The 27,948-nt window shown below is 39.6% G+C and overlaps 1 protein-coding gene across 7 annotated transcripts; it reads left to right on the forward strand.

Moving 5' to 3' along the window:
- Positions 1-27,832, forward strand: tab2 (TGF-beta activated kinase 1 (MAP3K7) binding protein 2). 7 transcript variants are annotated; one of them, XM_049757892.2, is made up of 8 exons: positions 1-574; positions 17,294-17,429; positions 20,024-20,214; positions 20,963-22,679; positions 23,964-24,124; positions 24,198-24,291; positions 25,403-25,498; positions 25,940-27,832. In XM_049757892.2, the coding sequence occupies exons 3-8, from the start codon at positions 20,113-20,115 to the stop codon at positions 26,062-26,064; spliced, it is 2,295 nt and encodes a 764-aa protein (XP_049613849.1). In that variant the 5' UTR covers positions 1-574; positions 17,294-17,429; positions 20,024-20,112; the 3' UTR covers positions 26,065-27,832. The 7 variants fall into 7 exon arrangements, with proteins under 7 accessions (XP_049613849.1, XP_049613855.1, XP_049613851.1 ...); XM_049757895.2 differs by lacking the exon at positions 1-574 and adding an exon at positions 5,406-5,790; XM_049757896.2 differs by lacking the exon at positions 1-574 and adding an exon at positions 9,417-9,945.
- Positions 27,833-27,948: the final 116 nt, after the last annotated feature.

A 27,948-nucleotide genomic window follows, 5' to 3' on the forward strand; every position in this document is an offset into this window, starting at 1 on the left:
TTCAAACCCGCAATGATGTAAAATGTCTGTTTTTACCTGCGCCAAACTATCCATCTGGAAAAATACATACCAGAATTCAGTTGAGCACACCTCCACCCGGATTTCAAGACTGCAGATGTTAGGATGTTACACAACAAGACATTAGATGAATGTCTTCTTCGGATGATAAACACTCAAAATATGTCCCTCTCAGGACATGTTGGATGAGTCAAATAAATGCCACATTGTCTCCATGAGCCTGCTGGTTTGACAAGTGAACCTAGTGCAGGCAAGTCGAGACTTGGTATCAGCTTGAGGGGTTCTGGCATAGCAGTCACTCAGCCCAGATTTGTACTGCGCCCACTTGAAGGAAATTTATGACTTGGAGAGAGTAGGAAGTGAGGAACAAATTAACAACAACCCCACTGTTAAACTCACTTTAATACATGAGTATGAGTGGGGTGCCATGTCTTTGTGACAACATACACTTGTAGCAAAAATAATTAGTTGGGATTATCGTCTTGTGGATCGGTGGACTACAATGGTTCCGTTGGTGAAGTCTGGAAACTAGCAACATTCGGACTATATCATCACTGTGAGGATGTTAAATTACTCATTAAATGATTTTACTAAATGTACTTACAAAAATACACTTCTAGTATATTTCTTTTAATTGTGTTTGTTTTCCATTTTTTCTGTACATCTCCATGGAAAGTTTTGAACTTTGATAGTACCTGGATTTTTTTCAACACTGACGGGCGTGGTAAAAATTTACAAGGACTATTGTTCATTGTAGAGCTGTTAATTCTGTGATTCTCTTGGCGCACTCATCTTCGATCAATCTATATGAAAAACTTATAATAGCGCTAGATGGGGTCCAAATCCATTCTAATCACATTTCTATCAAGTTTAGCCTGCTACTAGCTTAGTTTGGAACAGTGATAACTATAGTAGCCAAAATATTAGACACAGCTCATTATGATGCAGTACAGTTCTACACAACTACAACCACAATATTATTATTAATATTTCTACTCATTTATTTTATGTGTTGTAATGTGTTGTAAAAAAAAAAATAAGGCAGTAGATGCCAATGAATGGTCTTCATGGTGGAGCTACAGACAGTAACTCAAGTAAGATTTGTCCGTTAAGCTAGCTAGACTGCTAACTTAATTCCGCTGCATTTTTTTTTTTTTTAAACATCAACAAGCCTAACTCACAAATCAAGACGTAGAGTCAAGTGAGATGACGGGACTGTAACATTATACATTCTGAGATGGAGGAACACTCCCATCCAATCAGTGCCTCTTGCCTTATGCCTCCGCTCTTGGCTTCGGTAATTACCACAGTCGCTTTTAATTGACCGGAGTGGCTTCAAGTTAAATGTTGGGCAAGTCTGAAACCAAAGGGCTTTTTCAATTAAAGGTATCAAAATCAAACTGTAGTATATGCAAAGTGTATTCTCTACAAGAACCAAAATCCCCATCTTTGACAAATCCCTCTCATTTGTTAATAGCGAGAGTAAAATCGAGCATTTCTTTAATTTCTTTTCAAACGGAGTTGGACTTAATATACAAAACGTAACAAAATCACAGCAGTTTAGATGAAACATGAGGGAATCCTCTCTCGAAAGTCATCAGGGCTTATCTGCTTAAAGTTCATAAAGTTCCCAAATAATGGAGGCTTTCATAACCTTTTGCAAGTTGGAGAGAAAAACTCCTTACTGTTTTCCTCTTCAGTTGCGGACAGCTCAGAGATTATCAAGTGCTTGGGTTGTGATGGAAAAGGGCTGGGCTCATCCACCCAGTCACTTTGACCTTAAGGCTGAGATGGATGTCTGGAGTGATGCCATTCCACCACTCCAGTTAGCTTCCAGCTATTCCTTCGCTACAGCACTCAAAAGCCTTGATGTTCCAGCTGCCTCATAAAGTCTCTACTCTGCTACGATAGATACTTTGTTTATGTTGTCATCTGTTCAACTGCAATTTAGAGCTTTGGTACAGTGCATGTGTAATGTCTTTTAATGCCGTATTTATAGTGACTGATCCATGTTGTGGATCGCTCATCTTAATACCACTAACTAGTCAGGCCAAAAATAAAACAAATTTACCAAATAACCACTAAAAATTAGGTTAAATAATTAAACTAAAAAAAAAAAAATTGTTTCAACAAATATGTATATAATTTATGTGAATTCACATGCTTGCACTTGCTTATTTGAGATGGGACGAGTACAGTAATCCCTCATTTATCGCGGATAATTGGTTCCAAAAACCACCCGCGATAAGTGAAATAAGTACCGGGCAGGCTAACGAGTTAGCGGAAAGATGCTAATTCGCGATCGTGCTAACACGAGAAAACGGACTTCTAAAATAATGTAAATAAACATTTGGAGCAATACTACATTGTCCTAAAGGTTAGACACATGTTTCCTCAATTTAGAAGTTTTATTTTGACTTTTAAATGTTTTTTTTAATTTGGACAAAAAAAATCTGCAATGTAGTGAAGCCGCGATAAACGAAACGCGAAGTAGCAAGGGATCACTGTACTTCATTGTTTCTACTTCCCTTAACGACACTCTGTTGTGCTTGTTAATGCTTTATAACTGCACTCCAAGTGGCCAGTGGAGAGGCAAAAGAATTTGTTTAAGAGGCAAATAATGACTGAATGCTCTCTCCAAAGCTAAAGCTAAACTGCTGACCCTTGACAAACTGCTCTTAGACCGTGAGAAATGAGTGTCTGTACATGCCAAGTATGTGGGTGGCCGGCTGTGTTGCTCCAGAAAAGACCATTTGAGAAGTGTGACCAGTTGCGGTACCAATGAGCAACAGCAGGTTTTTATGTCAGAATTTTCTCAAGCTACTCTTTGTGTACTTTGCCCTTCTTTTAAGGGGGACTAACCTCACTTTCATTCACCTTATCTGTATTTACACACAGCTTGTGTGTGTATATGATTGCAGGATGCGGGACTGAAAAGGAGACCAGGATTTGAATGTAAAAAAAAATAACATAAGCAAGTATGCAAAGCATCTCAAAAATTGTTTTTGTGAAAACTGCAAAGTTGGATGCAATAACTCAAACAACTTTAAACCAAATAATGATCTAGCTGATACTGTAATTTAAATCGACAAACATGTTTGACAAAATGCTCTTTTCCCTTGTTAAATCGCACATTTGCACAATAACATGTGCAACAACTTCACTCAACCACAGCCGTCCCACATAGGCCAATGAAGAAAAAATGTCTGCCATTTGCTGACAAACCGAGATTAAGACTGCTATGTCTCTGTACAAGAAACAGGAAGTCAGACAAGGACATGACTTGGAAAAACTGGAACCGCGCCGGTGCTTCTTTGGGGTGAGAAATACTGTTGAGAGACTGACATCCAATCTAATGTAAAACAAAATGTCTCTAAACGATTAGTAAAATAGTTCTCGATTCATTTGATACAATCACTTGTTGATTAATCGATTCATTTAACAGCTATAATACAGATTCATTTTCCAGTGGATCTCAGCTCTGTATTAAATATAAATAAAGAAAACTATGGCATCTAAGAGTCAACACTGTAGTGCACAGGTGTCAAACTCAAGGCCCGGGGGCCAGATTCGGCCCGCCACATCATTTTATGTGGCCCGTGAAGATTATATTATATAATTATATAATATGAGGTGTTCATACATTTATTTGACAGTCATAATGGCCCTCCGAAAGAAGCTATGACTATAATGCGGCCCGCGAAAAAAATCAGTTTGACACCCCTGCTGTAGTGGTACAGTCACTTGAAATTCCGCAAAATACTATATAGCTGACTCATAAGCCTGACATTTCTACAGTAGTGTATTGAGACCCCCAAACTCTCGCTCCAGCTCCAGCGTAAGTGTATCAAGGCATTGTGTAAAGCAATGAATAGTCATCATGGATAGGAAACTACTACACTGCGCTTTTTTTTTTTCCCCCATTGAAGGGGATTTCGGCTCTAAACTACTGAGTCAAAGGGTCATGGCTTGTGCGAGATAGCAGCAATTTGTGTGAGTGGTTGTGAGTCATGGCGTTGTGGCGACAGTCAAGACACCATATGTTTTCATGAGCTTCACTGAGGAACAAATGTGCCATCTCACAAGCGTCTGTTGTGAGGATGAAGACAGTGAGCAGGAGACGTGGTCAATGGAAATTATTGTAGGAGAAGATGCATCTGTCTATGGTGTTAAAAGGTTTATTTGAAAAGTGACCCAATAAGCAACATACTGTATTCATTTATTTCCAATGACAACAGGATTATTAATTTAAACTTGTGTTAAAATGGACACTACATGCTAATGAGGCCGTAGAACCATTTGATTTCTCTCAAGCAATCTGTGAAAAAAGGCAATAGCAATAGTAAGAAAAGGTTAGCATCAAGAGTAATAAAATATAACTACTGTACAGTTTATTATACAGTGGCCATGAATAGCGGAAACCATGGCACTGTGATGTAATTTTTAGTCAAGAGCAAATCAAGACAAAATGGCCGCCCCTAAGATGAATGAAAACAAGTGGATTTTTCTGCTTTATTAATATTCCACAAATACAATATTAATCAGAATGCCGTGTTTAGATTAGTGAGAGTGCATAAAACATATTATTGTAAAGACAATTTTTGACATGACTTTCACTTTAACATTTATCCAAATACACCAACCATGATGATTTTTTTAGCAAGTTTCTAACCACCGATTGTTTTGCTCATTATTGCAGCATGTTTTTTGGCCTGTAGGCTGCAAAAGAAGAGCTGCTCGTGATCGATTTTTGTTATGGGCAACGAAAGGCATCGATCACCTCATGCTAATCATGTACTTTTCCACAGAAATTGCCAATCATATTACATATTAGATAAGACTCTAAAGTGCACTCAATATTCCAATACAGTGATCCCTCGCTACTTCGCGTTTTATCGCGGCTTCACTACATCGTGGATTTTTTTCCAAATTAAAAAACAATTTAAAAGTCAAAATAAAACTTCTAAATTGAGGAAACGTGTCTAACCTTTAGGACAATAGAATTACTCCAAATGTTCGTTTACATTTCTTTAGAAGTCCGTTTTCGCGTGTTAGCATGATCACGAAATAGCATCTTTCCGCTAACTCGTTAGCCTGCCCAGTACTTCTTGTTGATGACCGTACTTCGCGGATTTCACTTATCGCGGGTGGTTTTTGGAACCAATTGTCCGCGATAAACGAGGGATTACTGTATAACATATTAGATACTGCTTTAGATGCATAGTTAAACTTTGTAAAAGTGTAGCACTTAGTTGAACTTTACATAGATGACAATGGATGCTGCCTTTTGCAGCTTCAGCATCATTAAAGTTCCAAGTCAATCACAATCAAAATGAAGTCTCCTCCCCCCCTGAGCACAACTTTTGGAAAGTGGAGGAAAAAAAAGTCTTCCTCTCGCGATAGTACCTTGCTTATGCAGCCGCCATATTGTGTGACAGTATTTTGATTCGTATCTACTGGAAGTGAGGAAAAAGAGAAAAGTGAAGGGCTGTGGAGGGGAGGGGGGGGCTGAAGAAGAAGAGCTGTCAAAAAGGTATTCCGGAGTCTGTCTAAAAGCGGAGGGCTGGGGCTTGCTATCCCTCCCCCGAGCGTTATTTCGAGGACACATTAAGGCCCGGGGCCTCGGAGCAACTTAGCTTTTTGGTCTGCCTGATACTTGCTGGACCTTTCTCGGCTTCTCCTGTGCCAGCGCCGCGGCCCTCTGGAGGTCTGGCGGCGTTCAGGGGTGTCGAAGGCGGCCCGAGGAGAGGGATCGGAGTCGGGGAAAGTCAAGTAAGTTGCCCGCAAGATTTTTTTTTTTTACCTGTTAGCACACACCCCTGGACTATTAACAACAATAACGTTATCCGATAATGTGAAGATTAAAAGTGCTTTTGCCACTTTTTGCTGATCGGCGCTACTAACTTTCCAACTTTCTTGATGGGGGGGAAAAAAGCGAGAAAACTTCAGAAGTGTGGAAAAAGTTTTTGTATTACGTTCCAGCAATCGGCTAGCTACGTTAGCCAACTAACTTTTTGAAGTGGGAGGCTCTCAGTCTGAGGCGAGATAGACTTTGCTAACTCAACAATCTTAAATGTTTGCATCAAAATATTAATTTTAATATTACACCTCGTTGCGCTGTCTGACGCGACATGTTGGGCTACTTTATTTTTTTCCATTGAGCTCAGTCGAACTGTCTGAATGGATGGAAAGGTTAAAATAATGAATTGGTGGCTGCGCCCATGACCCGCTGTTTAACAAGCCTTAAAATCAAGCGACTTCTTTGCAATTCATTAGTCATTTATTTACTATATTGCACTCGTTGTTATGTTAAATGCACGCTACGGCTGTTTTGAATGTCGTAACAGGTACCCCACCTGTTATTTGACCACTCCTGTATGTGGGTCACGTGTAAACATCTCACCCTTACGTCACTTTATTTACATTACCTGTGCATCAGGAGACTTGGAGAAGATCAAAACAAACAAAAACTTTAGAGAATTTGCACTTAAAGATGATGATGACATTAGTGCAGGGGTGTCTAAACTTCAATGGGTTAAAATAAATCAAAATATGCAAGGACCATCTTGACATTCTTCCCTAAAATAAATAACCTAAAACCTCACCAAAAAACAGTTAATCAGTGTCAAGGATTTCTCAGAATTTTGTGGCAATGTCTCACTCGAATATATTCTTCCTGTAGTAAGCAGCGACGAAACATCTCCACATTCAGTACCAAAACAAGAACAATCTGTACTACCACTAAGATGAACTTAACAAAGAGCAGAAAGTGGAGCAATCGCAAGACACTATTTTCTGATTTATCGGAATTTTTTAACATGGTATTATAAATAGGTTTATTCGTGCATGAATTTACCTTCTGAACAGCTTATGTTTTTGCCATTTTAGTCATAAATACTTCTTTTGCATTATTACAAGTCTAGACAAGCTCCGTATGTAACCATCCATCCGGAAATGAATGAATTTTCCATCTCACAAGGGCTATGGATGTGCTGCATCTTTTTTATGTGAAATTATGCTTAACTTGTACGTCCTTGTAGTTTTTATCAGGATTTACTACTTTCCATCTTTTGGTAATAGTCTGCTTTCCAAACTCTTGTTGATGTCTCTTGATGATGATAGTTATTTTTTGATTAGGCGAGCTCCTGTCAACTTCCAATTTTGCTGTTTATGAAATATTTTTTCTACATAAGAATTCATTATAGTAAGCCTTAATAAGATAAGATTGAAACATCTAACAGTACAATAATGATTTGCTCAACCTATTCTTTTTTGTGAGCTTATCACTAAACATCACTAAAGAATTTGGTAACCATTGGTTATGATTACTTTAGCTAATGCTAAATGCTATCTTGTTTGACAGTTTAACAGCTGTAAACAAGTCTGCACACAAATCTACCTGACTGTTTTACAAGCTAGGCTTCTTGTTATCCTAGCCACCCTCTTCCACAATTTGCTTGGCTGCTTTGGACTAGTGAAGTTGAATGCAAAGCAAAACTCCAAAGAGCTCACACTACTTCTCTGTCACCTTTCAGCTTCCACGATGTTGTCGTAGCTGTAACTGTAATCATTCATTAGCAACTTGCGCCTGCAGTGACTTGTAGTCAACACTGCACTTCCTGACCAATACACTTGCATGGCCAACTGTTTATAGGTGCAGAGACTTAACTCAAAACATGTGTGCCTCGAGCTGGGCAAATGTTTGCTAGGAGGCCTTGTGAGTTTGTCACTCTTTTAGAGACTCTCCAAGGTATTTTTGAGCCTGTTAACTAAGTGCTAAACCAGGTTTTTATTGAGGATTAAGCAGTTTTGCACAAGGCTATGCTAGTAATTGATTTTAATGGATGGAGTCAGGTTTGTGCTAATGTGTGTCACCAGTTCTGAAAATTTGAAGTGAAAATGCAAGGATGCTTGTTCAAGAGTGAGGCACTGTATAGGATGCGTTCAGACTGCAGGCATATCTGGTTCCAATCCGGTTTGACCTCAAATCAGATTTTTAGGGCGAATCCTATTGAACCAATTGCTGTAGCAATGATGTCAAAACAGAAACGTTGTGTAGCATGCGTTTGATGTCATATAATTGCAACAGCGGCAACACACAAAAGATTTTCATAAATGGACTTGTTTCGATACGCTTTGCTCGTATCTCTCCACAGACATTTCTTCCTCTATCCAGGGACTGCTGTTTTCAATTTCATCGATGTGCTCCATTGTTTACCGTTTCGTACTTCGATTGGCGCGCTCTGCTCTGGCACATTGGAGCTTGCGTCGTGTCGGGTCACGTCACAGTCAAAACCAATTTGCGTTTGGAGCTGATCAGATTGAGACGCATCCTGTCAAAACTGGATGTGAAACCACTTCCGGATGTGGTTTCAATCCATCTTGCAAAAATTGTATTTCATGTGCTTTGTGACTGTTCACATGACCCAACAACCATCCAGTTTGTCTTCTTTGGTCATTTTTTATTATTTATTATTATTTTTTTATTAATTATGTTATTCTATTATGATGATTGTCATTATGGTGGTACTTATAAAGACATTTGTTGAATGATTCATATTTATTTAATTTCTAGTCTTACTTTATGACAATGCATTTGATAATATAATACAATATACAATATATTAAGCAATACAATAGATTTCATAACATATTCCCTGGTTATAGGTACTCATGTAAAACTCATGCCACATGTAATTTTATTATATAACATTGTCATAATTGTTGCATTATTACATACATATATGTAACTGCAGCATACCATACTACCACCACCACGATCAATCAAAGTTGTTTTGCACAACGTGGGAGCAAATTACATTTTTGGGGTTCAGTAATAGATGCAATATTTGCTCGCTCTTCCCGCCTTGTACGTATTTCGCTTTTTAACTCTCGCTACCATGCCATCTATATGTAAACAATGCGTCGATGGATTGACAAGTGGTATTTTAAAGGTAAAGGTTAGCGCCTCAAAATCAAGGTACTGAGCTTTCGCATTATAATCAAGACTTGGGTTTTAGAAAGAAGGCTCCGTACCCTAACCCTCCCCCACTCCAGAATATGTGGTTGTCGGGAAAAAAGCCCCCTCCCTTTGTCAAACAGACTTCTCTGCTTTAATGGGAGTGCTTTGTACAGTGACCGTTTTCAGTTTTGCTACATTATTTGGGAATTAATTTTTTTTTTAACATATTTTGTCTGTGTTTTTCCTCAATCTTAAGAATTTGAGGTAATGAAGTAGTGCGGAAAATACGGTACTCCTTATTCATTCATTTGGAGTGTTTGCATTAGTGATGTCCCGATCAATATTTTTTAAAGGCGTACCAGATATAGATCCGATACAACCCCCCTTTTTTTATTTTTTTTTTACTAATCTGTTTTAGTGTGTCCTTTTCTTTACCTGTCAGTATCACTATATTCATTTCTTTTCAGAAATGAATGACAGGTTCCTTAATCCATACATTGCTGGACCTGCCTTCTTTCGGATGCAGAGTGAAAATCTGGCAAGTGCTCAATAACCTACACAGATGGTGGGAAAGTAAATCTGTCAGTGAAGGTGGAACCAGGCAGTTAGCCTAGCTATGATATGTTGCCTGAAAACATTTGCGTGCTCCTGCAAGAATAATTACTTAGAGCAGAAATGGCCGACATCACCTTTGCTATTTAAAGCTTTCAGTGCCGAATAGAACTATTATATCCAGTGATGTTCGATAATGAGGTGTTGTAGCTGGTGATATTCAGAAAGTTTCGGAATTGTGGTTTACTTACTCCACATGCATGTCTCAGTTTGCATCCGGTGGAAAAAGAGAAGTACCACTGATAGTAACCTATTTCGCTTCCTGAAATAACACATTTACAGACACAGTTGAGTCTACTACAACCAGCTCGACTAAGACTTAATTCTGACATACTGACTCCTCTGAATACTTGGTATGGATGATAATTTGTGTTTGGAATTCTGATCTTGCATAAAGCCTTGCTGTGATAGGAATGAAATCTTTTTAGCTGATGAACCAAATCAAAGTTTTGCAATGGAACGAAAACAGTTATTGTGCTAACGACAGTAGTCAATTAATTTCGATTAATTGCCGATTAATCGATTCATTTTGACATTTTTAATGGAAGCTAAATATACATGGTTTTAATCTATGTATTTGATTCATCCTGTCATAAAATGTCTGATTCTGTGCATTGGTATTTTGTAAAGCATATCTTTTCACTGGCTATTTCAGCAGTGCACGGACATTACTGGGTTATGTGAGTCATAGTCAAAACAAAAATGTAATAATCGAAGAGTAGAGTTGCAACAGCTGCTCTGTAAATGTCCGCACTGAGTCGTCTGAATAGAGCCATAACGTTTAAATTTCTCACAATTACAAAAGCTTGCATAGTGAAGAAAGTAGAATTCATGAGATATTAAGGTTTTTAAAAGTAAATGTATTACAGTCTTGAAATGAAATTGATTAAAATTCTTTAAATCACATCTATTTATAATGTGTTGAATACAGTACAATAATGTAAAAACTATTTGGTTCAAGTGATTACAAGTGTGGTTATGCAATAAATTAAACTTGTGGAAATCAAGGTACCACAGTACATATAGATTTTAGCATGCGCGTGCCAAACATTCAAGCCACAACATGTCTGGGAACAGACGAGTAGCTTCCGATGTTCGTATGGAAAACAACATGACAAGCCATCTCAGTGAATAACTGACTCATCAACTTTGGCTGAATAAAAACAGATATAATAGACATGTGGAATTCACCTGCATATATCTTAGCGCTCCTCTTGCTAGCACAATGATTCCTTTATGATTGATGCGAGTGATGCAATAATAATCACTATAGTGATTACCGTTTGGGGGAAAAAAATAAATGGATCAGAAAAAATGTGCATCGAGATGTTTGAATCTTATCTTTCGAATTGCCCGGAAAAAAAATAGTAGTAATAAATCTCCAGTATTAGTAGATAAAATTAATTACCTTAAAAAAACAAGAGTACGCTAACCCCGATATTATCAAAGATCATTTAGTCCGACTTACAAGATCTCAAAATAGCATCCCCATGGTAGAAGAATTAAAGAGCTGACATCTTATGTCAATAAAGTGTTTCTTCAAGTTTCCTTTGCAGAACTTCTATGAAATAGGATAGTAGAACAACCGTCAATTAAAGGAAAATTGTGGAGTTTTTGCTGGCTTCCTTTACATATAGCACTTTACCTAATTGGAACCAGAGTACATGGTGTGTTAAACGGGCGTGTTTTGAGAGACAGCAGTGCTTTAGACGTTTTGGCTTTGTTAGTAGCAGTGTTGGGATTGGAGCATTGATTCCCGCCCCACATTTTTCAAGTTTTATTTGACAACAGAAACAGCAACTTCTCTCTGGATTCCAAGCGTTGTACTGGCACAACAACAAGTTTTATTCCCACTTAAAACAATTGCGGCTTGCGTAAATCTCATGAAATGTCATCAATGTTTTTTATGATCGGTCATCATTTTTTTTATATTGAGATATAAGACGAGTTTATGTTGTTTTTATATACATATGTGTCTTATTCTTTCATATCACTTCATGGTTGTCGTGAAATTGTAAGCAAAAACATTGCTCAGATTTCACACTGTTTGTCCTAGACACACTTTCAGAAATACTACGTATTACTTCTTTACTTTCCCGAACAAATGATTCAATATTAAAAATAAGAACCCTTCTTTCGTCAATCCACTGCCTATCCTAGCGTCCACGTTTGTTACAATTTGAATGACAGCAAACAGGAATATGTCGAAGCTCTTATCTTTGTTCCGTCTGCTTTTGGAAGGTGCAGAGAGAGACAAGCGACAAACGTTTCCTCTGATAAGAACATTTTTTTTCTTTTTTACAAACGCCAGCATTTGCTTTTTCACATTCAGCTTCCTTTGTGTTGTCAGATACTGCTGCGTTGTGTTGTAAACAAAAAATACAAACTATATTCTTTAAATCCAATTCTTCTATTTGATGGACAAATGATCTGATCATATCTCACAAGATGCCATTTAAAATGTGATGAAAATGATATTCTAAAAAAGTCCTTGAGTGTTTCCAGCACTTTTTGCGACATCCCCAATCTGCAAAACAGTTTGTGGGAGGTTGAGACTGGTGTCCCACTTTATCTACAGTTTGTCTGCTAAACACACTACAGTCTGCTAATACAGACAGTAAGGATTCACTAGACTTCGTTTAGCCCTGAATGAGCACTAGAATGCATCTCTAAAAATTATAGGTGTCAAACTCAAGGCCCGGGGGCCAGATACGGCCCGCCACATCATTTTATGTGGCCTGCGAAGACAAATTGTGCATCAAATTCGTGTGTCATTACTAGAATTGCAAATTGTCTTCACTTTTAATATCTTTTTTTTTTAATATTTGACCAGTTTTTACTCGTCTGATTTGAAAACGAGTTATTTGTCAGTTTGTTTTGTAGCTTTTACTGTATATAACATGAGGTGCTCATACATTTATTTGGGTTGACAGTCATAATGGTCCTTCGAAAGAAGCTATGACTACAATGCGGCTCATGAAAAAAAGGAGTTTGACATCCCTGTTCTATTGTAAAAGTTGAAAAGTTCAGGTTGTAGTCAGGGGGAAAAAAAAATCTGTCAGGTAAAGCCTAATCGTTTCCTATTAATGATTTGTAATGAAAATATATCACAGGAAATGAAGGTGATGTGGAGAATTGGACTTTATCATTTCTGATAATACCCAACCCAAGTGATAGGTGTTATCTGCACTAGCTTCTGTGTGGAGATTGATAAATTTGCGGTTTGCCTTTGAACTGTGTATAATTTAAGAACAGCCTATATTTGTATTATATTGTTAGTAAAATACTATGATGAAATGAAATTGACCGTACAGTGGTCGGGCACTGATGAATTTGCTGATTTGCAGATTTCATTTTTCAACATTTTGTTATTCAAGAAAAAACTTGTTGCAAAAAACTCTCCGGATGTATATGTATTATATTAATGATTTCTGGAAGTATCAAACAAATGCAGATTTAATATCAATTACAAAATGTTTCTTGGGTACTGTAATACCCTAATTTGCATACTACTGTTTGAGTGGGGATTAAAAACAGACAAGCAAACGAAACACTTTTTCACAAACACCCTATTCATTAGTGAAGCATGTTTCCTTTTCGAAGCCTTGCTTTTAATTTTAGCTTCCTGAATTTGCTTGACAATCCAAAACAGTTTTAAACAGGTTCCCAAAACTCACATGACTTCACTAAAACAGCAACGAGACAAACATACGGTTAGCTAGGTGTGCCTCTTAGTCAATACTTGGCGTCAATAGCTAGCTTTAGCTTCCAATTGCTGATGATTAACTTGTGCTTTGCAGGTTGGAATTTTATATACAGTACAAGTGATATTTTACAATGAGAATTTTTATCGCTATTGTTTATCGGATTTTTATTCTCAATAAATAAATATTGTATTTTCTGAGGCGCACCTAAAAACCTCCAATTTTCTCAAAAGCCGACAGTGCGCCTTATAGTCAGGTGCGCCTTATATATAGACCAATATTGAGCCACTACAACAGGCGTGTCCAAAGTCCGGCCCGCGGGCCAAATGTATATATCATATATGGACAAAGTTTTAAAATGGGCCATTCATTGAAGGTGCGCCTTATAATCTGGTGCGCATTATATATGGACAAAATTTTAAAATGGACCATTCATTGAAGGTGTGCCTTATAATCCGGTGCGCCTTATAGTGGGGAAAATACGGTAAATAATAAAAAATAAATTTTAATTCAATTGTCTCAATTTGTAATGATAATCGGTAATGAGTGAGAATCAGTATTTACGAGAATGATCCCACTTCTTTTTTCCCCCCGTTACAACGCAAACAGCAGGCTTATCGCCACACTGCTTATCCTGTTGCTAAATTCTGGCACCATGTCGACTCCCTCCCCCCCTGTTTCCTCCTCGATGCATCAGAGAATGCTTGACTTATTCTGAGCTGTTTGCAAATGCCACGAAGAGGCTGCTCTGTCCTTCGTTTCTCCCACATTCTTTCATCACCCAGGTTGTTGTGCTCGCTAAGCATGGGAAAAGTACTTTGATCTAGCGCTCTATCAGGAAGAGCGTGGGCCTCAGGCTCTCATACTCCCTTGCTCTCCTGGCTCTCTCACATATTGTGGTAGACAGGAGAATCCACCCTACTGAAATGCCTTTTGTTTATTTGCAGCAGTAGTGATCTATGAAAATAAATTCAACACCATTTTGCATGAATACTTCAAAATGGCACACCTGGGCTCAGAGAAGTAGATTTAGAATCTTTATTGTAAAAACAACACGAGCTATTTGAAGGACCTGATTTCACCCTCTGTCTTCTGTGATGTTTTTGTACTTGCAAATACCAAAGGTTTGGATGGCCAGGTAATGACAAAGCAGCATTGGAGATCTCTGGTTTGACTTAATGAGTTGCAGATGCTGAGCGCGAGTCCACCTACCACAAACTGAACCTTCCCCTTGCAGGGGTCGGCAACTTAGTTTGGGCTCGGGCCAATTTTTTTCCTGACAAGTCAATTGCGGGCTGAAATTACATTTTCATATGGCTAACCCGGCTTTTCCTACTAAAAATATCTTATTAGTATCAGTAGGGATGTAACAATAGCCAAAGCTCACAGTTTAGCTTAATCGTGGTTTTGATCTTACGATACAATAATTGCTGCAATATTGTCGGAAAGCACATGATATCGCAGAAAGGGTCACTGCATGTGGTCTGTGTTTCCCTGTCCAGTATTATCAAATCAGTCAACAGCTATTTCGATAATCGAGTAATGGTTGAGTTCCATTTTTTTTATCCTCAAATCCTCTGTCGACCTCTCAACAGTAAACATTCATTATTTTTTGTAGTCATTCATGAAAACAGATTGTTTGTGTATCAGCAAACATTTAATCAATCATTTGCAAATATTTGATTTTACTTCGGAAAATAATAACCACACCGATAACTATTAGTTTCACCAAGTTTGGTGAGTACAACATTAATCTTTTGTGTTGTTTATTTAGTTGATTTTATCACTAAACAATACCAAATAAACATCAGAACATGGGGAGAATTTGTCTCTCATGCAAAATCCAATTTTATTTGATTATTCGATTAATCGACGGCATAATCAATAGGATAATCGATTCTGAAAATCTGCAGTATTCGACAGCCCTACTGACAATTGAGAAAATGTTTAACTAATTTGACATTCTTTGTCATAGGGTGACAATATATTTAATAAAAGCTGTCAATTTACTAAAAGGCAGAGATTTGGAGCCTACCGACCAACCCAAACTGTATGACCATAAAAAATCGATTGATATTTTTGTGTTCTTGAAGATGTAATTGGCAAGCGGGCCAGTTCTGGCCCGTCGGCTGCTACTTGCGGACCACTGAGCTATAGTCGATATTGATATCTCTTGGTAGCATGTGGCTCATTTGATGTTGCAAAATTCTGGCGTCCTCCTTTGCAGCACACCTGTTGGTGCCAGTCGGGGCACAATCAATGGTGTGTCCCTCTTGTCATTTACTGGCTTCGGCACTGGCTGTAGATGTACCAGCTGTGTATTTGTGTTCGTATGACAGATGTGTGTATCAATTTTAAGAAACTTCCCAGCAGAAGCCAAACAATGTCACCCAGGTCACGATACGATATGTGCCTCGATATGATTTAATACAATCTTACAGTACAGTATGGCCTCATACCTTCTTTTTGCACCACTTCACGTGAGTCGCCTGCACCATTGCGCCTCCTAGCGTGAGGGAGGAGTATTGCTACTCAGAACTATGTCGAATAGACTTAATCTGAGGTCAAAAGCAACCACAGAGTGTTAAAGACAAGTGTGACTTGAATGACTTGGGAGCTGTATAAAGACAAAATTGCATTTCAGCAGCAGAGGAGTAACATGACTTGGCTGCTGTGTGTCTTTTGGTTGGCCTCAAGGTGGGGAATGATACTCCTAGCAGCTGCAGGAAGCATTTCCGGCTGCTTGTTTTCTTCTCAGCCAAGCACAACGAGGTCACTGCAATAGAACTACTGCATCAATAACGATTCTGCCACCGTGGTAATTGAGTTTGCATACATAAAGACTTGCATCAAGATTATTTTTTTCAGATCAATATAAAAAAAAATAAGTTTTACCTTGTCAGTTCTTGTATTTTTGCTAAATATTGAGGCTCCAACCAAAATAGGCCTGCAACTAACAATTATTTCAATAATTGATTGATTGGTCAATTATTTCTTTCATTTAGTGGATTAATCTGATTTAAAAATTATTTTTTAATTATTTCAAATCGACAGTGCGGCAATTGCACAAATGAGATGCTGCGTTAACATCCCAGAGGTTCTGAATTATTTTATATTTATATTTTATATTTATATTTTATACACTACATTTTGGTATCAAAATGTACTCATTGGACCTTTACAATGAGCCAGGGACCACCTCAAAAAAAAAATAAAAAAATCTTAGAATCCATTTGCATGTGTGTGGTACGACTTGATTACACAAGTAGTGCAATGAACTGATGGAATGAGTTGACCCAAACACACAAGTTCTGCTAATGTCCTCCAGTTTGTGTGCTTCAAAGAGCACGTTGACATACTGTAAGTGCTTTTCATAAGGCAATAAAGGTTGAAGATTTGACTGGTGCATACTTGGCGTGTCATCGCTAAGCGGCCCCAGTGCAAACCATCTCATTGTGTTCAACTGCCTAGCAAAGAGTGTTGAGAGACGACACTGCCACCCAAGCCTCAAATATAGCTGAGTAAAATCACCAGTGTGACCCTGAGTTTGAATTTCCATGAAAATTCTGCCGTTAGATGTTTATTTTTTTTAAAAAACTTGTGAAGTTTTACATTTAAACACTATATTTAAGCATTCGTCACAATTTTGTGAGTTGTAGATTACGCTACGGAGACTTACGGGAAGCGACCCGACCACGAGTGCGGTTCCGGTACCAATTTTCTGTACTTTCCCCCCCTGCTGTTTTCTGACTAAATATCTTGCAATTTTATGTTGAGAAACATACCCAGTTGTTCAAAAAGTACTTGTGAACTTCTGAGTCTATTGGGAAAGTTCCCCTTGTCCCAGCGTTTTGTGGAATGTTTTGCAAGAATCCAAACGCGAAAATATTTGGGGGGGCATTATTTGACCATGCAATATATTCTTTGTAGTGTATTAAAGTGAATGTGGGTTGAACATGATTTGCAAATCATTGCATTCTTTTTATTTTTTTTACAGAGCGTCACAATTTAATTGGAATTATGGTTTGTGCATGCTTCTGAGACCTCCCATTGTAGACCGGTTCTCTTGAGTGGTCAACCTGGGAAACTTGTGCCCCTGCCTGCTTCCCATCAACCGCCAGCTGCAAGCTGTGGTACTGAAGAATGTTTGATTTCCTGCACACACACGCACACACACACACATTTCCACATGGGCACGTCAACTGCCGCTTTCAAAAGCAGGCAACGAAAAGCTGAGCAGGCTTTCTTGCAAAGTCGATCCTAGTTTCGTGTGCACCGAGAGGCACAGTTTGGAGCAATTTGGGTCGTGCACATAAAATGCGGTTTTGTGTTCTGGAGATGTGTGGAATCAAAGACTGTCTTGTACAGTATGCAGCTCTCTGCATGTCCTTAAGCTATCACTGCTTCCCTTCCCTAATTATGGTGTAGTTTGAATAAATGATCAATTATTTTTCTTTTTTAAGTCCGCAAAGTGGTACCAAGATTTCAGCTTGGCCTTTCTGTAGATAAGGTTTCAAGTCTTGGGCTCTGCAGACAGGCGGCCACCATTTATGAAGTTCTACCTTTTTACCATTTTTATGCTCATTCGTTTTTTTTAGGCTACAGTTTAATCGCTATAATATTTTGTAGTATTATTGATAGTTCAAATATGAACATGCACATCTTTTTTTTTTTTTAAGAAGCCTGCCAACAGCAGTTGACCACTGGCAATGATTTACATCATGTTTAAATTTCGACTTTTTCCTCTTATTTATTCTCGCAGATAAATATAAGATTAGCCCTGACAACTGACTCTTGAGGAGTAGCACGAGTATTAGTTCACTTGATGTTTTGTGGTTGTTTTGAACTTTTTGTATCATACTACAGCCTGTTGTTGATTACTTTGTTCACGTTTTATTTTAGCCTGGAATTGAACAGGGCATTTTAAGGTGCATTCGCATTGGAGGAATGAATGAGCCCATTGATGGGGCATGACAGGCCTGCTACTTCAAGAAATGAGTGTCGGGCTGTGGCTCAATGCTTTGGCACAGCGAATACCAGCTTCAGTAAAAGAAGCTTTGTCCCTATCTCTGTTACCAACACAGCATGCCTGAAGGTCTGTTCCAGTACCAGAGCCTCAAGAGACTGCTCGTCCTCTTCAAAAACACACCCACATACAAATGCATTGCCAACCCAGACATTTTGAACAACAAATAGGGTGTGTGTGTTTTTGAACAATCACACCTCTGCTGACCTGTAAACTGCAACCGCCTCCTTTTCCAAAACAGTTGATTTATGTGAGGCCAATGTCAACTAAATGTTGCATTTAAATTTGATGGGTTCATTTCTGTTGATCTGATAAAGGAGATAATAATATGACAAATATTATTATTATTAATGAGATTATTATTATGACAAATATCCATCCATCCATTTTCTGAACCGCTTAGTCCCCACGGGGGTCGCGGGCGTGCTGGAGCCTATCCCAGCCGTCATCGGGCAGTAGGCGGGGGACACCCTGAACCGGTTGCCAGCCAATCGCAGGGCACACAGAGACAAACAACCATTCGCACTCACACCTAGGGACAATTTGGAGTGATCAATCGGCCTACCAAGCATGTTTTTGGGATGTGGGAGGAAACCGGAGTGCCCGGAGAAAACCCACGCGGGCTCGGGGAGAACATGCAAACTCCACACAGGGAGGGCCGGAGGTGGAATCGAACCCGCACCCTCCTAACTGTGAGGCGGACGTGCTACCCAGTGCGCCACCGAGCCGCCCCTTATGACAAATATGATTACAATTTTATTTATTTATTCATTTATTTATTACTTTACTTAATTATTCCGTTGTAGTTCCGTACGCAGATACGTATTACGTACATGTCTGCATATAAACTATATACAGTGATCCCTCGCTACTTCGCGTTTCGTTTATCGCGGCTTCACTACAGCGCGGATTTTTTTTCCAAATTAAAAAAAACATTTAAAAGTCAAAATATTTTTTTTTGAATTGTGGAAACGTGTCTAACCTTTAGGACAGTGTAGTATTGCTCCAAATGTTCATTTACATTCCTTTAGAAGTCCGTTTTCGCGTGTTAGCACGATCGCGTATTAGCCTCTTTCCGCTAACTCGTTAGCCTGCCCAGTACTTCCTGTTGGTGACCGTACTTCACGGATTTCACTTATCGCGGATGGTTTTTGGAACCGATTATCCGCGATAAACGAGGGATTACGGTATACATATAATATGCTACATATTGCCAATCTAATCAGTCAAAATTCTAGTATAAACATATATACTGCATATAAATGTATGTGTTTATATGTAAAGAGAAACTATCACCGAAATGCTGTGGAGTTTATAGTTGCAATTTAACGGACCATTGTTTTGTGATTTCAAAGCTGACTTCCTCCCTCTGCTTTTCTTTTTGTTCAGTTCAGTGGTTCAGAGGGATTTTGAGGTAAATGGAGCGAGCCTCTTCTCTGAGACAATAGCTCAAATTATTTTCTGAACAAGCCCCAGGCAGAATGAAGCAGACAGCCCCAAATGACTAGTTGACATAGTTTGGGTGTACTTGAAATTTACCACAGACATGCTCCTTTCCTGCACTTTGAACCTCCATGTTTTTCTTGTTGAAATATTATCAAACCCCATACCTCAAAATCAAATACTGTAACGCTGTGAGCTAATGTTTCTATCAGCCCACTCACTTTTTTTTTTTTCTTTCCATCTCCCTGTCCCCTGCAGATGATGTTCACGATGAAGGCTTTTTGCTGCCAAAACTAATGCCACAGTGTGTCGAGTAGAACGAGTAGTCCTGACCTGGCAACATACGAATGGCCCAGGGAAGCCACCATATTGACATTCAGGTTTTGCATGACCTGCGCCAGAAGTTCCCTGAAGTTCCAGAGGGTGTTGTGTCCCAGTGTGTTCTGCAGGTAAGCATCTCTATATATATTCTTTTTTAACCTAATAATTGTTTTTATTAAAATATATATCATATTTTATTAAATATAATAATAAAACACAAAATAGCTAGTAATAAAACCTCCATTGAAAGCACAGAAAAACTTTTTTTTGGGCACATTAAGAAATGGTGGCTGTTAAAATTACGATTGGAGGAAGTACATGTGTAAGTGGAACTTCCGGCTGCACGCACAGCTTTCTATTTGCTTTTGAATCGGGGTCGTTCTTAAGTAGGTCACATGCAAAGTGCCCACCGACAGCATGCGCAACCGTTTAGCAAAATTTAGCGACTGCTCTTTGGAATCAAATCAATCCCGAAATAAGCCCAAATTGAGTAAATATTATTTTATCTTTCAAAGTCCCCACTGAAAAACAATGAAATTTAATATTTGTGGCTTGGAAGCACTTGGCTGGTTTCAGAAGTTTTACACATGGCTTTTTTTGGTTACTTTTCCGTCTTAAGAACAAAAAGGTTTTTTAAGCAAGACCGTTCTCCAAAAGTGAGTGATTTATTGGTAACCAGTCCAGTGTGTAAGTCGGCTTCTTACTATAAATCAGACGGGATGGACTCTAGTCCTTGATGCAAATCTGAACATAATAAGTCATTGAAAAAAATGGGTAGCTGGATGGGAATATTATCCAATAATAAATAAACTAACCTTTGTATTTTCTTTCTCTGCCCCCCCCCCCCCCCCCCCCCTCCCCCTCCCTCTCTCTCAGAATAACAACAACTTAGACGCTTGCTGTGAATATTTGTCCCAGGTCAGTCCATGCTACTTGTACAGTGAAGAAGGAAACATCAGCTTTTCTGAGGACCCCAGCTTAACCAGGCTCCGTAATCACATGACCCAGCTGAACCTGGGCCTGCAGTCTCAGAATGTGCACGTGGCCCCCGCCCGAGACGGCCTGAGAATGAACGGCAGCCGGACTCTGGCCCATAGCCTGAGCGAAGGGCCTCTGCAGACAGACCAGGCCCCGAACAGTAACTTCTTTCAGCAGGAGCCGCAGTCCGCTCCAGTTGAAGTGCCTCCCAGTCTCAATGTGTTTAGTGCGATGGAGCCCTCGCGCAAACCACAACCTCCGCAGCACCTTGAACTCTACCCCCTGGGCGTCAAAGGAACCACCATGGGTTTCCAGCAAACGCCACGTTTCAACCCTATTACCGTGACGCTAGCTCCTCATATTCAGACAGGCCGCAACACTCCTACTTCTTTACACATACATGGCGGGCCGCAGTCAGGTCTAAGCAGCCCACAGGGTAACTCAATCTACATTAGGCCCTACTTAAGTCAATGCGGTACGACCCGGCCCAACCAGCAGCAGGGAGGCAGGGCCCAGTATAGCCCCACCTCTCATCCGCAGCAGCAGATCTATCAGATCTCTCACCCTTCGTCCCTGTCAGGGTCTTGGCCGGGCCCTCAGCAATCTTCTTCCTCACATACCTCACAACAGCATACCCACGGCCACCAGACATCTCATGTCTACATGCCAATCAGCTCCCCCACCAATTCCCAGGCACCCTCCATTTTTCCTTCCGGAAGCCAGCCGTCCTCATCCGGCGTCTCGTCTTCTTGCTCGTCTTCCTCGTCGTCCTCCTCTTCCTCCGTCATCCCCACCTCACTCCCTGCTATCAGCCAGTACAACATCCAGAACATCTCCACCGGCCCGCGTAAGAATCAGATCGAGATCAAACTTGAATCTCCTCAGAGGAGCAACTCCACCACAACAACAGCTGTACTGCGGACAGGCGGTGGGTCCCGTTCCTCGTCCGCCTCGTCCTCCTGCCCTTCCTCCTCGTCCTCCTCCTCCTCTTCCTCAACTGGGGTTTCTACTGTCCCGAGCACGCCGCTCTCCATCGGAGGCTCAGGTCTAAGCCGTAGCCAGCCCACTGTTTACATCTCCGCAAGCCCGCCCACTGCTGCTACCACGCCTTCCGAGGAGGCTGTCCTGGCCCCAGCCGGATCCCGTTCACAACCCAAGTTTTACATTTCAGCCAATGCCTCCAGTGATGACAGTGGGGTTAGGAATCCTCCCACAGTCTACATCTCAGCTAACCCTCCATTGCAGGGGCCGCCAGGTGCGAGGAACATTGGGGGCCAGGTGAGCATGGGCCCCGCTTATATCCACCACCATCCACCGAAATCCCGACCCTCTATAGGAGTTTCAAACACGGCTTCCTCGCCCCGTGTGGTGGTGACTCAACCCAACACAAAATATACTTTTAAAATCACTGTGTCCCCCAATAAGCCCCCAGCAGTGTCCCCTGGGGTTGTGTCTCCTACATTTGAGCCCAACAACCTCCTCAGCCTACCGTCAGACCATCACTTTGCCGAGCCGGACCCCCTCCATCTCTCGGACCCGCTTTCACCACACAACGAGAGACCGAGCGAGCCTCGCCGACTCAGCATGGGCTCTGATGATGCGGCGTACACACAAGGTAAGACACCGGAAGTCTTTACAGGGAACAAAATAATGCCTGGTCTGGTCTACCAATGACACCAATTAATCATCAATTATTATTTTTCTATTAAAGACATGCAAGCAACTAGAATCACAAAATGGCATTTTGTAATCAAGGCCACTAATTTATGATTATTAGAAGATTTATTAATCCAGGTGGTTCCGGAACTTCCCGCCTCAGGAGGATTTCAGTTTTGGTGCCCTAAAGACTTTTTGAAAATGATACATTTTTGTGTCTCATCATTACAAACAGAAGATAAGTCCCTGTAGCAAAAGTGGTTGTTGGTACTTCAGCATTTAAAAAAAAAAAAATTATAGGAGGTCATAGGTCAACAGGACATCATTCTGACAAGTCTTGTTAGTGCTTCTTTTATTGCTTATTTAGAAAATGGCATGTGACTTAAGAGTGAACTCTTTTTTTTTTTTTTTTTTTCTTTACACAACGTGCACATTAGTTTTCAGGATAAAAGGCGTCTTTTTGGAGCCATAATAGCTTTTTATGCCCCTGACAAGTCGGAATTGTTTTTCCATTTGTTCCTGCCAAGAATCTCATTTTACCACAAAGTAAGCTCTTTTAGGAACATTTGTTGTTGGGACTAGTACAGTCAGTTCAGAAAATAGTCTGCAAAAAAAAAAAGCAAAGGTGACTTATTTTGAGTCCAGGTGGGATGACTCTAGTCTGTGTTGTCTCCACTAAATGCTGTGTTTGCTGCCCCTGCCAGAGCACAGCAGATCCTATAGTGAGTCAAACGTGTCGGTGCACACAAGTGTTTCCTTATTTGGGCTTTTGACTAAATTACATGTGAGTCACTGGCTGTGATTCTTACATTGCAGTCACTCCCAACGGGAGGGTCTTCACAATGGGGCCTCTTCTGCTGACCCTCCTCAGCCCCACGCTTTCTGCTTTTTCTTCCAAAATATTGCCGCTGACCAATGTCTTCTTGTTCTTATTCGAATGTTGCTTATTCGAATAAGGTACCTTTAAGGTTATGCTCGAAAAGACACTTGCAGACATTCCTGGTTATGTTACATAAGGCTGTTACCTATTATTTAGAGGTGTGCACTGGCCAATTGCTATTTACTTGAGGTATTTCACAAAATACAGTGCAGTGATTCAAACGTAAGATCCTACTCTGTATTGTTGAATGACAACTATCTTTGCAAAAAAAAAAATGGGGTTGAGGTCTGGGGAGCCCACTCCAGATCTCTAACCCTTTCATTGAACTTTAAATGTTCTTATTATTGTGCTTCTTGTTCTCAGCATTGTTGGTCCATCAAAAGGCCCGCATGGAGAGGCTTTGGCACGAACTGGAGCTCAAGAAAAAGAAGCTGGAGAAGCTAAAAGAAGAGGTCAATGAGATGGAGAATGATCTGACACGGAGACGACTGGAGAGATCTAACTCTGCCTCCCAAATCCCTTCAGTAAGGTTTTTTTTTTGGTGATAATTACATAATCAATAATGTCTCTAAATATGTCATCCAACGTTATTGCCAGATCGAGGAAATGAAGCAGTTGCGATGCAAAAACAGATTACTACAAATTGACATTGACTGCCTCACCAAGGAAATTGATCTCTTTCAAAAAAGAGGTAAGTGTATCTCTTTAGAATATGTGTTTGTTAGTGTGTCTCGTTTGGTGCTGAAAATGATTCTTGACTGTCGGAGGTCAGTTAGGGCACGAGCCCGGGACTTGTCACATCCTTCCCTGCAATTGCTGACAAGGTGCTGCTATTGTAATGTTAACTACTGCTTCTTCCTGAATTGCATCCTGTAGCTATTTGGTAACGTGGGATTTATTGGCCCTCCGAGCGACCCACCACTGACAGAAATAAAGCCAGAAAGCAGTTGCTTTGATAAAATTTTTAAAAGCTGATATAGGCAATATTTTTTTTCAGTAATTATACCTCACCTGTGTATTAGAGAACTATTTTCTAAGTGTTTGTATTGTATTTCAATCGCATTTAAAATGAGATTGCATTTCATACAGGGATTGCTTTGAAAAAAAAAAAAAAAAAAAAACAACATCGCTTGTCTTGATGTTGTAAAAACAATGGTGATAAATATATTTTGTAGGGTTATTTTAGATTTGCTTGTGCAAGGGCGGAGCTAGTCATGCTGCTGAGCACTGATTGGTCAATGAAGACCTTATTATTATTACGTATTATGTAACTATTTGTTTCATTGTTATCTTTAAAGTGTACCAATACACATGAGTGATTTGCCTTTCTCAATCTTAGAATTTTAAAGTTCATCTAAGTGAAAATTAGTGATGCCAATTGTTTATGTTCATGCAGTCCTCATCCCAACATTTTAGAGGAAAAAAAATCAGGGCAGATTCTGAATCAGCGCAAACTCGTCTTCTTGAAAAGTTTACTTGCAGCGCTAATTAAAAACAATATTTTAAAAAGTTGATTTCATTTTCTTATCAGTATAAATGCAAAAGATTATTTCTCCCAGACCTCGATCTAATTCTTCCCTTCGATAATAAAGTGTATTTTTTTTATGAGGAATAATAAAAAGGCTTCTATTCGAGGTGAGTCCGTTATTTAATTTATCGGTTGAAACTATAACTTTGATAGGCATCATTATAGTAGAACTAAACTAAATAAATTGTGAAATTAAATTGAACCAGAAATGCAAATCTAGTTTCAAACTTTTCTCTTTTTAAAACTTTAAAGCTTTCTCTTTATCCATTTACAGGACCACACTTCAATCCCGTTGCAATCCATAATTTCTATGACAACATTGGATTCGTTGGTCCTGTCCCACCAAAACCCAAAAGTACTTTATCAGTTGGTAAGTTTAGGAGGATTGCATGATCTACCTACATAGTTTCTAAACTATCATTATTATTATTTATGAATTGTTATTATTCTTATATTATAGACTATATCAATGATACAGCAAAGTTGTATACCATTGTGCAATGCAACAATAACAAACGGTTAAATTACTAAAAATTAAAATAAAAACTGGTCAAATATATTTTACATGTCCTCACTTGTTTAAAAACGTCATTCAGATTATTTTGCCACTAGCTGTCAAATGAAAATGACATTACAGTTGCTCAGGGCTCAGGTTAGGAATGTCACATGACCGAACTCAAAAGATTGTGTGGGGGTTTGAAAGGTTTTGCTGTCCCCCTTTCCATATTGCTTAATCAAGTCACTCATACCAAATTGATTTAAAATGTGTCAAATGTTGACACTCCACCGTGTGGATTCTTCTCCGTGGCAGACAGTAAAAGTTTGGCAGAGCAGGAGGAAGACGAGGGGACGCAGTGGAGCTGCACGGGCTGCACCTTCCTCAACCACCCGGCCCTCAATCGCTGTGAAGAATGCGACCGCCTAAGGGACTTCTGAGCCAGAGAGGCCGCCATGTGCCCCTCCGCCTGCCTTCTCCCACGCTTGAATCAGGGAAAATAAAGGGGCTTTGTGATGCTTTTCCCTTGTTGTATGAAAACTCTGATGGGGTCTAATTATCGTGCAGCCTCTTTCCTACCCCCCCCTCCCCCCTATTTTTTTTTTTTTTCACCCCTTGCAGAATGCTGTCCTCCTGAAGGTTTGACTGGATACTGTTTACAGCTTGCGTCTCTTCCTAAAGGCAGGCACAGTTGGATAATACCTCACATTTGACACTCAGATTGTGTGGGCTCCTATCATTTCCGCTCAACGTCCCCCCCTCCCTCGGGGGTGTGGGGGGGGATACCTCGCTGCTCCCACTTTACAGTATTACGAGCGTGACCCCTTGCAGTGTCCCACGTACGCAACACAGGCGCCCCACGTGCCTTTTTAGCCAAACGGAGTTTTTCCTCCCGGCTCCCGCGGCGGTTCGTCAAGGGGATTGGGAAATGTCGGACCGCCGCGCTTTGTCTGAAGGGAAAACAGACTACTCATGGACCTGTTTTGCTTTTTCTAGAGGATGTCAAAGGGCAAGTTGGCAGCATCTCACTGCCTTTGAAATGTGCCTCCTGTTTTCCAATATGCCTTCCATTTGATTTCAAAAATGAAAAAAATGCATGCTTTGTGTACAGAAAGTCCCTTTTTACTGTACATAATTTTAGAATGTGCCTTCTTCCTCACACTATGAATCACGTTTATTTTCTGTAAGTATAGCTTTATAGACTTTATTACTTGTTTAGTTTTCCCTTTTATTAATTCAACGATACAACCCCCCCCAACTTTCCATTTTGTAAGCATGTTAAATTCCGCGAGAGTCAAAGAAGAAAGGAATAATCTCGCAGTCATCGCAAATGGCCGCCTGCGGTGGGCTCAACGTCGCCTGCGTCACAAAACAGCAATTCCCCCCCCCTCTTCCTAGGACACCAAAAATGAAATCATAAATACAATCAGACTTTATTTTATTTTTAATCTGACAACTGGAATGTGGGTTTATTATTTTGAGGACACCTGAGTGCAGAAAGACATCATTTCCAGTACAATCTTCACATCTGAATGCTCCTTGAACAGCTAAGGAAGTTGTCCTATTTTGTATTGTGCGTCTATTGTGTGGTTTTTTTTCGTGGTACTGAGGTTCATAGAGAATATGTCAAGTGTCCTTAATAAAGGTCAGAATTTTTGCTATTCGGGAAAGTTGAAAAAAAAGCACAACTTGACTGTTCACTTTGTGTACTATTATTTTTATTTTATTTTTTTATTTGGCTCCGTTCACCCTCAAACTTTTTTTTTTTTTTTCAGTTGGGGTGCTTCTACTAAATGTTTTTTTTTTTTTTTTTTTGCCCGCTACATTTCAAAACAAAATAGTTTTGCATTTGTTCCTTCGGGACTGTTCAATTTGTATCTTATCTATATTTTATAAGGAAATCTTTAATGCATCAAAAGTAAAAGATGAAAAAGGTCTATGAAGCACATGATGCCAAACTGTTGTCCTTTTTTTTTTTTTTTTTTTTTGCCAGCCCAGAGAAAAACATTTCAGCTTGATCTGCGCTTTGGTGTAAAGAGGCAGTTTATTTGGTTTTAATAAGTGGAGAAAACCTAATTTCGATTCCTAAAATGTCTTTTTGTTTTTATCTGAGAAAACTCTCTTTGTAACAGATAAGTTATTTGTAAAAAAAAAAAAAAAAAAGGTAATTAAAAAAAAAGGAAATAAAATGTGTTCAGATTTTTGGGACGAGCGTGCGTTTTACTTTGTTGTTTTGTCCACTAGGTGGCAGTTAATGGCTTCATTCAAGGTGTTATGAATGAATTCTATCCATACGTCATTCTCTAAATTATTGATGTCAATTT

The sequence above is a fragment of the Syngnathus scovelli genome, chromosome 20, assembly GCF_024217435.2.
Source record: "Syngnathus scovelli strain Florida chromosome 20, RoL_Ssco_1.2, whole genome shotgun sequence".
NCBI classification, from domain to species: Eukaryota; Metazoa; Chordata; class Actinopteri; order Syngnathiformes; family Syngnathidae; genus Syngnathus; species Syngnathus scovelli.

Excerpts from the sequence above, each read along its gene's own strand:
- tab2 (XM_049757892.2), top strand. The coding sequence starts at position 20,113 with ATGGCCCAGGGAAGCCACCATATTGACATTCAGGTTTTGCATGACCTG. Across the intron at positions 24,125-24,197 it reads CTGCCTCCCAAATCCCTTCA|ATCGAGGAAATGAAGCAGTT; the intron begins GTAAGGTTTTTT and ends CGTTATTGCCAG. Across the intron at positions 25,499-25,939 it reads CAAAAGTACTTTATCAGTTG|ACAGTAAAAGTTTGGCAGAG; the intron begins GTAAGTTTAGGA and ends TCTCCGTGGCAG.